The 14,459-nt window shown below is 35.3% G+C and overlaps 2 protein-coding genes across 3 annotated transcripts in view; one reads left to right on the top strand and one right to left on the bottom strand.

Annotated features, from left to right (window-relative positions):
- Cpne3 (copine 3) overlaps positions 1-14,459 on the top strand; it is a 146,882-nt gene that overhangs the window by 49,195 nt on the left and 83,228 nt on the right. The window lies entirely within an intron of this gene.
- Positions 2,825-14,459, bottom strand: part of Rmdn1 (regulator of microtubule dynamics 1) — a 34,131-nt gene continuing 22,496 nt past the window's right edge. The window contains exons 5-10 of the mRNA XM_051160613.1: positions 13,729-13,818; positions 9,349-9,404; positions 7,943-8,030; positions 6,378-6,408; positions 3,433-3,566; positions 2,825-2,929 (exon numbers count right to left, since the gene is read on the bottom strand). Coding sequence (XP_051016570.1) covers positions 2,891-2,929; positions 3,433-3,566; positions 6,378-6,408; positions 7,943-8,030; positions 9,349-9,404; positions 13,729-13,818 — 438 coding nt within the window. The 3' untranslated portion in view covers positions 2,825-2,890. The remainder of the gene's footprint in view (positions 2,930-3,432; positions 3,567-6,377; positions 6,409-7,942; positions 8,031-9,348; positions 9,405-13,728; positions 13,819-14,459) is intronic.

Raw genomic sequence — 14,459 nt, 5'->3', positions numbered from 1 at the left:
GGGATGCACACAAAAACAGAGTCTCATGGGAATTTTACAAAAGGACATGTAATGGCATTAAAGGGTATACTCTCTGAGCAGTGGTCTCACATTTGGGTATGCATCAAGAACCAAGGTGAACAAGGCTCCTGGAAGTCAAAACAAAGGCTGAGAAAGTACACAGAAGCCTGTGTGCTCCTGCCATTTATAACACAGGGAAAATAAGTACACATAAAATCTTAGGTCATTTTTACTTACTAGAATATATTCACTATACAAAATAATGGGTTTCATTGTCACATCTTCACATATGCTCTCACATGTCCAGCCCACCATTACCTCCTTTCTCTTTTCAAGAAATCTGCCTTCTACTTTGATGTCATTTTTTTTGTTTTTTAAATTTGGATCCACTTGCAGGATCCATCTGAGTTTATATAGCCTTAACAAGATCATCTTCAGTTCCATCCCTTTGGCCGCAAATGAGGTAATTTCATCTTTTTTGGCTAAATAAAACTGAGTTGTGAATATATACATTTTCTTTGCAGTGATTCCATAACTTGTTTTTAAACATGAATGAAAACTGCCTTTATTTTTAATAGCTACAAATTAGAAAAAAAGTAAATACCTAAAAGGTTACTTTTTTCTAAGAGTATTGAAATAACAAATGTATAGCAGATCAGTTGTAGGGTGTGTTAGGAGTGTGAAAGGGCCGGAAATGGCTGGGTTTGACTACAGCACTAAACCTCTGAAATTAAACAATTTGTATCTGCCTGTGGTAGAAGTTATAAAAATCTATATTATAAAGTCATTAAGAGGTGAAGACGTCTAAAAGTCATAAAATCTAAATTAAGGTCTACAGATCATTCCAGTATATTTTTTAGTTTGGTGTTATACCATAGTTACATGTTGCCCAAGTGCAAACAGGAAGATGGGTATTCGGAACCTGCTTGTACTATATTATGTATTTCTTGTGAATCTTAAATTTCCTATTAAACATTTTTACATATACATTTATATTATTACACATATATATAATATACCAGCTATAGCAAGAAGAACCATGACACAAGAATCTTAATTATTTTAAAATAAAGGTCTATAAAACATCAGAAGATAGAGTCCCCCAATCCATAAAAGTCTTTATTGCTGAAAAATACCTCATTTCACAAAAATAACTTTACAGAAAAAATTTTGTGTGTGTGAGTGCTAGGAAATAATTCCAGAGCTTTGTGCTGATAACAGAAATTATACTTAAAAAGCCATTCTAAAGAATAAATCTACAGAAGCAACTGGGATATACATATGGTAAAGGCCTTGCTTAAGAAGTCAAGGCCTTGGATCTTAATGTTAAAAAAAATTTTAAATTCTTTAGCATAGTACTATTAACATAAATTAGATAGATAGACTGGGTATGAAAAGTAGCTCAAGTTCATAACTAGACAATGAAGATATGAAGTGACTGTTGACAGAATTCGGGGGGAGTGGAGAAAAAGATGACACAGTAACAACAAAAAACCTCATATGAAGATAGTTATCATGCTTTTAAGCAATCAAACCACCTAAAGCAAAACAAAGTATCAAAAATGGAAATGAACCTAGAAAATGAAACAGTAATTAATTTCAAAGTCATGAATATGAAAGCCAAAGAAGATTGAATATAATTAACTGGAGCCCTAGACAACGAGATGGAACATGATCCTCAGGCTGATCTGGATTGGAGGACAGTTGCTAATAATCATACTGGCCTCTCCAAAGAGTCTGTGTTGTAAGAGGTGGGGAGAAATTTTCTGTATTAATATCATCTGTGCTGCAAGTCAAATTCTGGTCTCAAAAAGCAGGGTTTTTTGGACAGTTAAGGAATTCTAAGAGTGTCGTCTTATGAGGTGATGTGACAGGTGTGATACTGTATTTGTGTTTGCTTTGGAAGATATTCTGAGAAGCAGCTGAGATATTTAAGAGTATAATAACATCTGCAATTTCAAAGATATAAAAATATAATATAGCAAAATATTAATAATACCTTAAATCCAAGAATTAAATATATGTCCAATGTTTATGTTTGAAAGTTTACATGGTCAAACAGGAACAGCATGCACGTACACATTTTGCTGTAATTTATTATAACATTACAATTCTTGTGTGATTTTGGGGAAATATACCCATGCATAGTCTCACATTCATTCAGTGTAAGTGGCATCCAAGCTCCAGTTGTTGTAAAAGTGTAAATTTACAGTGGTGGCACATCAGATTCAAATGATAATGCCCTACCTAGTAAATATGTCTATTTCCTTTTCATCCTGAAATCTGTGTCCCTCCATTCTATAAAGGATTACAATTTGTCAAGTGACAAATTCAACCCATCTATGATGCTGTACAACATTTGAAAAAGAACATTGTTCCATAGGATTTTTTCTAATTCAGGTTGGCTCTAAGAAACATCACTTCAGTTCTTTATACCAGGAACCCTCAACATCATAAACACCTAATTCCCATTCTACCATAGCAACTTTCAATCAAATGCAACGTGAAAATCATTCCCTTATATGCCCCTGTTCACAAAACCTTTTGAAAACCTTTCATTGTGGTGCAATCAACACTTACATATCCCATACCATTTTCTCCTATTGTTCTGAATTGAAAACGTCTGTCTGAACCAGGGAAATGTACTGCTGCCACTCTTGGGGCAATGTGGCACTTTCTTTTACCCACTTTTTTTTCTTTTTTGTGAAAAAACCCAGAATTTTTTTTACATTTATTCTGTAAAATGGTCACACATAAAAGAAATGGGGGAAGCCATACAGTCATTATGATGGTTAAGAAATGGGGAAAGCTATACAGTCATTATGATGGTTAAGGTGTCATCTTTGTATTAGGTATGTTGTTGCCTTCTCCAAAAAGTTCTCAGTTCTTGTCACAAACCTGTAAGCAACTGAGCAGCTTCTGTCTGTATCTAAAGTGGAAAAACACACATTATATATAAGTAGCGCAGCCTAACTTATAAAACTTAAGTTATAAAATAAGAGTTTCAAGATAACGAAGACGGGACATATAAGATCATCAGATGAGACTCCGAGAGCACTCTAATTGGTATCCTTAACCTTCCGCAGCCCACCCCAACCCTGTTCCCCTGCAGTGTCAGACACTGAACCACAGCCTTGTGCATGTTAGGTAAGCATCTATGCCTGAGCTGCTTGTGTTTTAGAAATCACATCCAATCAGATGTACATTCTAGATGTACATCAGCTTTACATTGCAGCAAGCAACTTATAACATTTGGTGACAGTAACTAAGAAGTTCTCACGTTAAAATATAAAGGTTCATATACAAATGAGCACTCGAGCTTTCCATAGTACAGTGCATTTAACAAACATGCTTTTAACGAAGTTCTCAGTTCATTTATTACTAATGCCTCAATGAAAGCCTACCTGCCTTACTTTATTACAGATATTTTACCTGTTTGTCTTCTTCTGTGTGTGCTGGGTAACCTTTGGCTTTTGCCAGCCAGAAAGCAGCGAGCTTTTTGTTGTTTAGCTTCAAGTATGTCTTTCCTAAAAGCAGCAAGTTTTTGCTGTAGAAGTTTGGATCCACTGTATATAAGAAGGAGAAAAAAATCAGCTCCAAAGAAATAGTGTTTTTATTTTTATAGATTTAATGTTTTGTCTAAATTTTAATAAAATTCTATGGTTAAAAAATGATCAGGCTAATGCAATTCTCTCTCCTCTCCTTCTCTCTCTCCAACCTTATCTCAAAAAAAAAAAAAAAAAAAAAAAAACCCTAAGATAATTATGATGTATTAAATGTACTTATGGGCTGTGTACATTATTATACCATGGTCTCACTTTAAAGTATCTTCATGCTGATAAAACATGAGCTGTTTTCTTTTTAAACCCCCCATCATTACTGTATTCCAATTGTCTAGAACAATGTAGGGGAAATAACATATACTTAGTACATCTGTTCAGTGAGTGAGGGAATGCATGGATGAAATCATGGCTAACATAAATTCTCAACATTTGCTAAATATCTTCTATACTTAGGCACAGAGAGAAACATAAACGCAACTAAATGCTTTACCACATAGAAACTCCAGAGTGCTACAAGAAGCCACATAAGAAAACAACTAATTGAGAGTTAAGTATCTTGGAGGATGAGCAGCGTTTTAAGAGAAAATTGAGAATTTTCTTGATTGAGGGAGAAGTGCACACAAAGCTAGGATTGTGAGAGTAGAATAGTGGTAATCAGAAGCTGGGAAGGGGAGGACACAGGAAGGTTAGATGGGGGTGGGTGTCACAGAATACAGCACAGTAGGGAAATATTTATAACAGTTTACTATATATTTTTAGAAGACTTACAAAACTTGAGTACTTCCCAAAATAAATATGATAAATGCATGAGATGGAGAGAACTACTTTGATTTGATAATTATATCTTATATGAATGTACTGAATTACCAGTGCTCCATAAATATGTACAATTTTATTTATGTTAAATAAAAAATAATTTTCTAAGAAGCCTGTGAGTGAAGTATAAAGAATTCTCTAACTTACTTTGGAGAGACACAGTTCTGTGTAGTCCAAGTGAGCCTGGAACTTACTAATTCAGTGTAACTCAGTGGCACAGTGCCCTAGCCTCCTGAGTGCTGGTAACCACAGACATGCACTGCTATACTCAGTTCTGATTTCACTGAGTCTTCAGTTTCTTTCTAATAATCCGAGCCTTTCTGTAGGCCTGGAATGGGTCTTAGAAATAAAACACATGCCTAGCATATACCAGGTTCTAGAATAAAGCCTATTTTTTCTTGGATACAATTTATGATTAACTGCATTTGTTTAAAACTCAAGATCATTTAGTTTCTTTGATTTAATCATTTTGTGGTTAAGTACGCTGATTTATGTATCCACGTCCTCATCCAAGAAGTAGGCCAAGTACTTTATGTGACTCAATGGAAATGTAGTCATGACCCAAAAGGGGGAAAAGTCCAATTCACCCATACACACAGCCTTACACAAACATCAGAATAAGGAGGCTGGTATTGGAGGTGTGAGTGACACAAAACATGAGAAAGACTTCTGGACCAGAGCCTGGCAACCTTTAACTAAGAGAAAGTTACTGCTCATATAAAGTCTGCGTGTGAGTGCAATCACCAAGGACTTAACCCTATGAGCAGTCACAGCTTTATTCAAGGCCGCCAACTGTTAAGTGTTTTAAGGTCGACTTTTTGCTTTATAATTATAGTTTTAAACCCCTTTGATCTCATTCTTAGATTCATATTCATGATATGTAAAATAATGTGACCAGGAAAAATATCGATAAAAGGAAGCAGTGAACAAAACCAAATTACAGAGATATTTAACATTCAAATAGTTCTTTAAAGTTGTTAAAATTATCACTAAATTGCTTAAATTTATGTAAATGGGATTCAATAAAGAATATGTCTTAGTTTTCTGATATAAGGAATTGTGCATGTATCGCATGCCTATAATTTCAGTGTTTGGAAGTTGAAGCAGGAGGATCCATACTTTGAGGCCAGCTTGAGCTATATAGTGAGAACTATCAAAAAATTAAAATAAAAAGTATTTGGAGTGGCTTTTATGGTACAGTTAGTCACAGACATGTCTCATTATAATTGTTTCTTCTAGTTCTTGGGACTAACCTGAGGGCCTTGTGCATGTCAGCAAAACCCTGTGCCATTGAATTACAACCCCAATGCCAGCATTTTTGTTAAAAGGGGGGAATATATAGGACAGGCAATCAACAGTGTTATAGGAGTAGCCATTTTCTAATCTAAACAAGAAAAACATCAAACTCTTTCACATGGAATACAATATTCTGCAATACACTAATAATTAACCTGGTTTAAATAGTCTTCATTTAGGTACTTCTAATTAACTATAAAATATCCTGTTAGAAAGACAATTTGTCAGAGCCTCCTCATTAAAAAAAAAAAAAAAAAAAAAAAAAAAAAATTACATTAAATGAAGGTAACATTCCAGAATTGGAGCTCTGAATTAAGTGCAATTCCCATTTTTAAAAAATAATAATTAGAGAAAGATTAGATGCTCATAAAAAATAAGTTAAAATGTGAGGCTGGAGAGAGGACTTAGTACTTAAGATTACTGTCTTCTCTTCCAGTGGATCTGGGTTTAAGTCCCAGCACCAACATGGCAGTTCACAACTGTTAACTTCACTCCCAAGGGGACACCTACTTCTGGTCTCCTCAGAGACCAAACATAACATGCAGGTGGAACACACATACTCCTAATTTTTTAAATATAATTTTGTTTTACATTATCCAGTGTGAAAGATACAACAAATATATATTAGTCTTGATTTAAGATGTTTTATGACAATCAGCATTTAGAGAGTATTATGTCATATCTGAAGTAAAAGTGTCTCACCTTGTTCTGCTCTGTGAAAGTACCTCAGGGCCTGTTAAGAATACAAAGAGTACAAATAAAATGGAAAGAATTAGACTCAGTAACTTAAAAAAAAAAACCTTACATTTCTTTAAGACATATTCCTACTATTAAAGATGGCAGAAAGTAAATGATTATAAAACAAGTTCAACGGGAAAAGGAGCATAGGCTGAATATAACATTATTAAATCATTGAAGACTAGGATTTTAATAATGCGAACTACTTCTAGTAATATCTGGATGCTACTCAGAATTTATACCAAACTAACCTGGCACAGAGTTAAATTGATCATGCATAATTCAGCTATTACCTTCAAGTCATGACAGTCACTTATAAGACAAACTACATATAATTAAATGGTGAATTCATTAATATACTGCTTATACTTTGTTAGGTGTGTGGTGTGTGTGTGTGTGTGTGTGTGTGTGTGTGTGTGTGTGTGTGTGTGTTGGCTTGGTTTTGCCTGGGAATGGAAATAAATCAGGTCTGTGACTATCCAATTGTATACCATGAGTTCCCAGGGGCAAACAACAACAAATACTCCTTACTATGAGAGGAAAGTACTAGGGTGACTTTTTTTTTTTTTTAAGTTACCAGCTTCCTTACATTTTGAACATTAGGTGACTAAATAAACTCAACACTCTCCACTCAACTGTGGAGAATGTCCTGTCCATTGGCTAGATCTGGGTACGGGTTTGAAGTTTACTGAGTGGAGAGTGGGGTCTGACTTTCACAGGAACTCTGGTGCCCCATATTTGACCACATCCCCTGGAGGGGGAGACCTGGCGGCACTCAGAGGAAGGACAGCAGGCTACCAAGAAGAGACTTGATACCCTATGAGCATATACAGGGGGAGGAGGTCCCCCTCAGGAACAGTCATAGGGGAGGGGAGTAAGGGGAAAATGGGAGGGAGGGAGGAATGGGAGGATACAAGGGATGGGATAACCTCTGAGATGTAATATGAATAAATTAATAAAATATAAAAATAAATAAAATATAATAAAAATAAATAAATAAACTCAACACTTTTATCCAGTAGTCTAGGAAGGGAGTTCAGGGGGTAAGACCCTGGTTCAAACCCCAGCACCCAAAGTGTGTGGGCTTTAAAGCTTATATACAATTCTTTTAAAATTTTACTTTTATAGGAAAAGAAAACATCCTTTAAAATATGAAGAGCCTTTCACACTCAAGGCTTTTTTCTTAATCTTTACATGTTCTTCCTCCAAATGTTTTCAATATATACATAAAACTCTCTGGGTAATAATCACTATATTCTTATTCTGTTTTTTGGCTTCTATGTGGTCTATTTTAGCCATGAGCTACTTTAGCTCACAATAGACCAGAATTGTCAGCCACTCACCTAAACAAGAAAAAAAGCACTCACCAGTCCTGGACTGTAAGTATTAAGCCTTTGTGATATTGTTGAATTGGATCATTAAAACTCGCTCAAGTCCCTCACAGAATCAGATCTCCATATCTGTGGACACTGCAGAATGGTACTGTAGTTAAGAAATCGGTACTAACTTAAGAAAGGGCATCATACTACCTCCTCATAGGTGGAAGTAGGAGGATTTGCAAACAGCACTTTAGCAATTCTTCTTTGATACCAAGGCATTTCAGCAAATGTATAGCACCTACAAGGGAACAGATGACATTATACATGCAAATTGTACCTTTTCTACTAAGAAAACTGAACATCTTAATAGACATTGTATAAGGAATCTACTATATATTTTTAAATAATTTAACCTTGATATGATACACAGTTAGTATACACATTGAATGAAATATAAACTGAGCTGATTCAGGAGCTGTGTTCACTTTATGACTAAATGTAAACAGTAGTGGTCATTTTATGCCAGGTACAGGCCAGTATGACAGTTTCTTCTTTGTCTCTTAGAACAACTAAGTGATACAGGATCAGTATTACAATTGTTTGAAGTTTTTTTGAGACTGAGTTATGTTATTTGTACCCCAGGCTAGCCATGAACTTGTAATCCTTCTGCCTTATCTTTGCTGTTGAGTGGCTTATATCTTGCTTACTACTAGTTTTGACATAAGAAAATTCAGAATTCTTTTTAGTGATAAAACTTAAATGAACTATGCATGAATAACAATAACAGCTGGTAAATTTATGCATACTTTAAAAAGGGTGAAGTAGATGATAAACATGCAAAAATATTTACAACTTTCTGAAGAAAGAAAAAACCATCTGGGATCTTTGACTAGGTGCTGAGCCCCTTGAGGCATAGATTGTTTCACATGTTTGCTTAGTGATTAAGTGGTTGTCCTTTGGTAATTATTAATCTTCAGTGGGTAGCTTATTCTGAAAACTTGTGTTATTTCTTTTGATAGCAAATACTTAAAATATTTGTATGCCCTCATACCAGCAAAATAATTACTCATATTGGACACAAGGTCACATTGAAACTTGAAGAAAGATTACATAGTTTTCCAGACTAATCAAATCTCAGTCTGATGTATCTCGAAGAAACAACAACTTCCTGTGGCGCCTACTACTACTGCAGTTTTACTTAGCATGGTAAATGAGTCTTCCCTAAGAAAGGAAATAAAAATGTCTACAAAAGAATCTTAAAGTCTTTTTAGTTTTCCTGGGCTCTTTTATTTTTCTGGTAGTGAAAAAGAGGGTTTTGAAACGGGGTCAAACCATGCTGCCTTGAACTCACTACGCTGATGAAGATAAACTTGAACTCCTGATCTTCCTGCCGTTATCTAAGTGCTGCATTACAGCCATGTATCGCCATGCCTGGCTACTTTTATTATGTTCTAGCAATACACAAATGCTATTTAGTGATTTAATACTCAACTCTGTTAAATAGTTTTTTAATACTTTATTTTTGCTTTCATGTAAATTATAAATTAAAGTGCTTATACATACTATGAAATAAGGTCACACTAAATAGGACAGAAACATTGGTGAAATTTTCTTACCAAATACCCATAAGGTGAATTGATGTAGCATCTTTAGGGTTCAGCTCAATTGCTTTCTGTTAAGAAATAAGAAAATCTAAACACCAAAGAAAGCAGTGAATAAAAAAAGAATATTATACCGTCATTTTAAAGATGGTGTGTGTGTGTGTATGTGTGTGTGTGTAAGTAAATGTCATATATGTGCAGGTACCCATGGAGGCTAGAAGAAGGTGCTGGGTGATTTGAAGCTGGAGCTACAGGCAGTTGTGAGCTACCTAATGTGGGCGCTGGGACTAGGTCTTCTGGGAGAGCAGTCTCTGCACTCAACCACCAAGCCATCTCTCTAGCTCCAAACGTGCATTATAATCAATAACAGCCTTTTCCCTCATGATATACTTTCCCTCTCTTCATTGTCCGGACCCCATGTGTTTATAAGTATTTAGGTGAGAGGTTAAAGTTAGATGTCTCCCCAATCATTTTCCACCTTGTTTTCAAAGACAGGGTCTTTTACCAGACCTGGAGCGCAAAGCCTAGGTAGACCAACTGGCCAGAAAGCCCCTCGATCCTACTGCCTTTCCTTTAGCCCTTGTTGGAATTACAAATGTACCCTCCATACCTAACATTTTACATGGATCTTGATAACTAAACTCAGGTCCTCATGCTTGCATAGCAAGTATTTTAGAGACAGCCATCTCCTCAGCCCCATATCCTTTTTAAAAAAATATTTATATTATTTTTATGAGCATTGGTGTTTTGTCTGCATGTATGTCTGTGTGAGGATGTCAGATCTCCTGAAACTAGCGTTATAGACAGTTGTGAGTTGCCGTGTGGGTGCTAGAAATTGAACCTGGGTCTTCCCAAAGAGCAGCCAGGGTTCTTAACTACTAAGCCATCTCTCCAGCCTCTAGTCCCATATTCTTAATTGCTTAAATTTGTCCCAAGTTATTTTACTATTGAAGACTTAAAGATATATTTTACAAGTTTCAGAAATTTATATAGGTGAGAAAACCCATAAAATATACAAATTAATCTAATTTTGAAAATAGTTTAATAAAGTACAGTTTTCACTGTTTCTTCAAGATAAAAGGAAAGATAAATAAGTCCCTTTTGTCAAATTTTAAATGAATATTGAAAAAAGTCTTCCTAATATTATCTCCCCCACAAAAAAAACTTACCTAGAAATGAGGTTTTTTTCAAATAAAAATTTTGTTAAACTTTCCCATGTATGTCAAAGGAAAAGTAAAAATTGTATTTATTCACAGAAGTTAGCATACATAATAACCTTTCTATTTACTACATCAATTATTATAAAGCACATATTATAGAATAACTTTAAAGGAGTTAATACTCCTATCTGCTAGTTTATTGAATAACACTAAGGAACTCTCACAGATTAATGTTTATTCTGATTAAATATTTTTTAATTGAAACCTAATTTAAGCCCACATATAGTGATATATATTTATATATAACTTATATATGTCTGGTGATGTGTTAACAAAATTTCAAATATCTGTATTGTTTAAGACCATGACTCACTATGTAGACAGACTGTTGGGAGTCAAATCAGAGCTCCTAAGCAAATTCTGTATTCTTGCTGGAGCTAAGTTTTTGCTTTTATAAAAAATTGACTTGGAGTATAGTTTAGTGATAGAGTCTTTACTTGGCATGTTGGAGACTCTGAGCTTGATCCACAATGCCACAAATAAGACAAAGGTGAAAATGTCCTATAGTATAATGGTGAGAATGAAATAAGCCACAAAATGTGTTTAGCAGCAGTGTTTTCTGTTACAATCTGTTTTCACTTTTCATAATGTGGTAAGAGGTACTAAGACTTGATGGCTGTGGTAGAGACAATAACAAGAATAAGGCTAGCCAGGTATGTCTTGGTGGAAACTGTCTGTTAATTATGAGTAAGCGTCAATACAGACCTTACTTTTACTGCTTGAATACACCAGTATGCTTAACAAAAAAAGTATTTAATTAATTAGTCTAAGACAAAAGTCTCACTTTGTAGCCCCGAATTGTGAGATTGCAGTTTTACTACCATTTCTAGCATAAATTTACTTTCTTTTTCAATTATGTTTGTTTGGTTGGTCTCACATAGTTGATGCTGGCCTCAGGTTTACTGTAGTAGAGGATGACCCTGAATTTCTGGTCCTCTGGCCTCCATTTCTGAGGTGCTGGCATCACAGGCTTTCCTAGTTTTACGCTGTGGTGGGAAGTAAAGCCAGGGTTCTGTGCATGGTAACCAAGCGCTCTCCCAAGTGATCTGCATACCTAACCGTTTCTTACTGCAGAGCTTGATAAAGGCTGCTTTCAAATACGGACCTTCACAGTCCTTTCTGTCATTAGTTTGTCATCCAAAATCAACTCAAAGATGTTAATTTCTTACAATAATGGAAATAAAATATCATTCCATATGTAAATACTAAGTATAGTCATATTTAGCATATTTAAACATATTTGAAAGCTTCTATGAAGCACTATAAATGCTTTACAGCACTGAGTCACACATAGACATCTTCGCTCTTTCTTTAAAACCTGAAAAATACTCACTAAAATGTTTTCTGCATTTTTTTCATTACTCATCTTGAAACTCATGTTACACGCTTAAAAGTGGGGTAGTGGTGGTAAATAGCTCCAGAGCACCATGGGGAGGGGAAGGGACTCCAGAGGGAGGAGTCCCTTGTGTTACATACTTGTATATTCTGAAATACAAAGTAATAGTACTGTATTTTACTGAATCCCAGGTACCAAAACCAGTACATTGCCATGTGTATATGCCTAAAATCCAGAAACTGTAAGGCTGATTTAGGAAGACCATGGATTTGAGGCCAGTCTAGGTTACCCAGCAAGACCATGCCTTAAATAAATAAATAAGAATATAAGCAACCAAATAAAAATCAGTATGGCACATAGTCATTTTATATATCACTTGAAAAAGGAATGGAAGGATAGCTCAGCAGATAAGAGCATATACAGCTCTTGCAGAGGACCTAGGTTTGGTTCCCAGGACGCATGTGGCGGCTCAGAACCATGTGTGACTCCAGTTCCAGGGGTTCTGACACCCTCTTCTGACCTCTCTAGGTACTGCATTCTGTGGTATACATATATACAGGCAAAACACACATAGTATCAAAGAAAAATAAAGAATATACCTTCCAATTCATTCTACATGGTACCACTAACTCTGTAGTGCAATCTGAATTCAGATATATTAAATATGAAACATGTAAACAAATTGTAAAATGCAGTGATACTTGTTTAAGAAGTTAGGTGTCCTGATTGCTAGTCCAATGTTATTTTTCTCTAGTAATTATATAAGCTAGAGACTAGGATTTCTGGTTGTAAGCTCCTGAAGAGTTGGTATGTAGCAAACCCAGCCCATTCCTACCTGTGCTGTTTGTTGTACCTGTGTAGTTTTGAGATGATTTATACTAATAAAAGATTTTTAAATGCTGAACATTTTGTGGTAGTTTTGTTCTATGTGTGAGAATTATGAAATAGTGTGCAATTAGAATATGAAATGTATAGATTTAAATGTAATTTTTTACCATTGAACAAAGTTTACTAAAAACAAGTAAATTCACTTTAGGAAGAAAATTGAAACACCATAAAATACACAATAGTCCTAAACAAAATTATTACTACTAAAAGTGGTGTGTCAATTGTATTAGTCTGTTATATTTTAACCATCAGCATTCAAAACCTTCTTCACAGAAACGGGCTCGACTATAATAATAAGTTATAATTATTTTGAGATAGGGTCTTTCTGTGTAGCCCTGATTGTCCTGGAACGCTCTCTGTAGATCAGACTAGCCTTGAACTCACCGATATTTACCTATCTCTGCTTCCAAGTACTGAGATTAAAGGCATGTACCACTACAAATAGCAATGTTTTTAATTCAATAGGATGTTATCAATTGTGCCAAAAATGCTTTGAATAAGTTTGCACCTAGAATTTTTCTTTTGAAACATTTATTCGTGAAGGCCATCTCCCATCTTGTGGAGAAGCTTGTGCTAGACCACTAAAGCACAGGACAAGTAAAGAGAAACTAAGATAAATGAGAGGCCATCCTGAACCTCCCAGTCCTGGCTGAGTAAAGCATATAAATGTCCTTAGCTGTACTAAGCAAGGCAGAAGCACTAATTCACTAAATTGACTGAGAAAATTGGAAGAAATAATGAACTATTATTGCTCTATCCCACTGGGCTTTGGTTTGGTTTTTTAAACAAGATAGGTCTTGTTCTGTTTCCTCAGATGTGCCCCTAGCCCCTAAGCCCAAGCAATCTCATGCCTGTGCCTTCCAAGAAGTTTTACGCTCCATAAACAGTAATTGGTAACACACCCACTCAGAAAAATATTAGCGTTTTAAATTCATGAACTTAAATCAGTACCTCAAAATGTTCCTTGATAATGTAGGAATTTGCAATCTTAGCCTTGATGCCTTCATAATCTCCAACATCACTAATGCAGATAGCATACCACTACAATTAGGAAAAACCAAAGGTGAGAATACTGCTCTTCATATTCCATCTATTACAAAGAAAAAGTTATATGAGTACTCCTCAGTCATTGCTCTCATTTAACAAAATGTTACTGAGCATAATGATGAATTAAGAGCAAAAGACACACCAGGTGTGGTGGCGCATGGCTTTATCTCCAGCACTCAGGAGGCAGAGGCAGGTGGATCTCTGTGAGTTCAAGGCCAGCCTGGTCTAGAAAGAGAGTTCCAGGACAGCCAGGGATACACAGGAAACCCTGTCGGGGGGGGAAAAAAAAAAACAAAAACAAAAAACAAACCAAAACAACAACAACAACAAAACACAAAATAAAACAAAAGATTCAAATAGAAGCAGACATGACCCTCTAGGAACTGAAGGATAGAACACACTTATAGAGACCTATAACATAAGGTAGAAAGTGGTGAAAACTAAGACATTTGTGAAATATAATAGAGAAATAACATCTGAGTATACATTTAAATCAATTTGTAACTGAATGATTCATTTTACCTGCGCATCTCTTTTTCAACACCTGTATTGCTACAACTACCAACTACACCTCATTTTCATAGCCACTGTTGGAGCCAAACTGAGAGTCTAAGTTTCTCTACCAAGAACTACAT

This window comes from Acomys russatus, chromosome 2 (assembly GCF_903995435.1).
Source record: "Acomys russatus chromosome 2, mAcoRus1.1, whole genome shotgun sequence".
NCBI classification, from domain to species: Eukaryota; Metazoa; Chordata; class Mammalia; order Rodentia; family Muridae; genus Acomys; species Acomys russatus.
The sequence above is the reverse complement of the archived record's forward strand: the minus strand, read 5'-3'. Positions and strand labels throughout refer to the sequence as shown.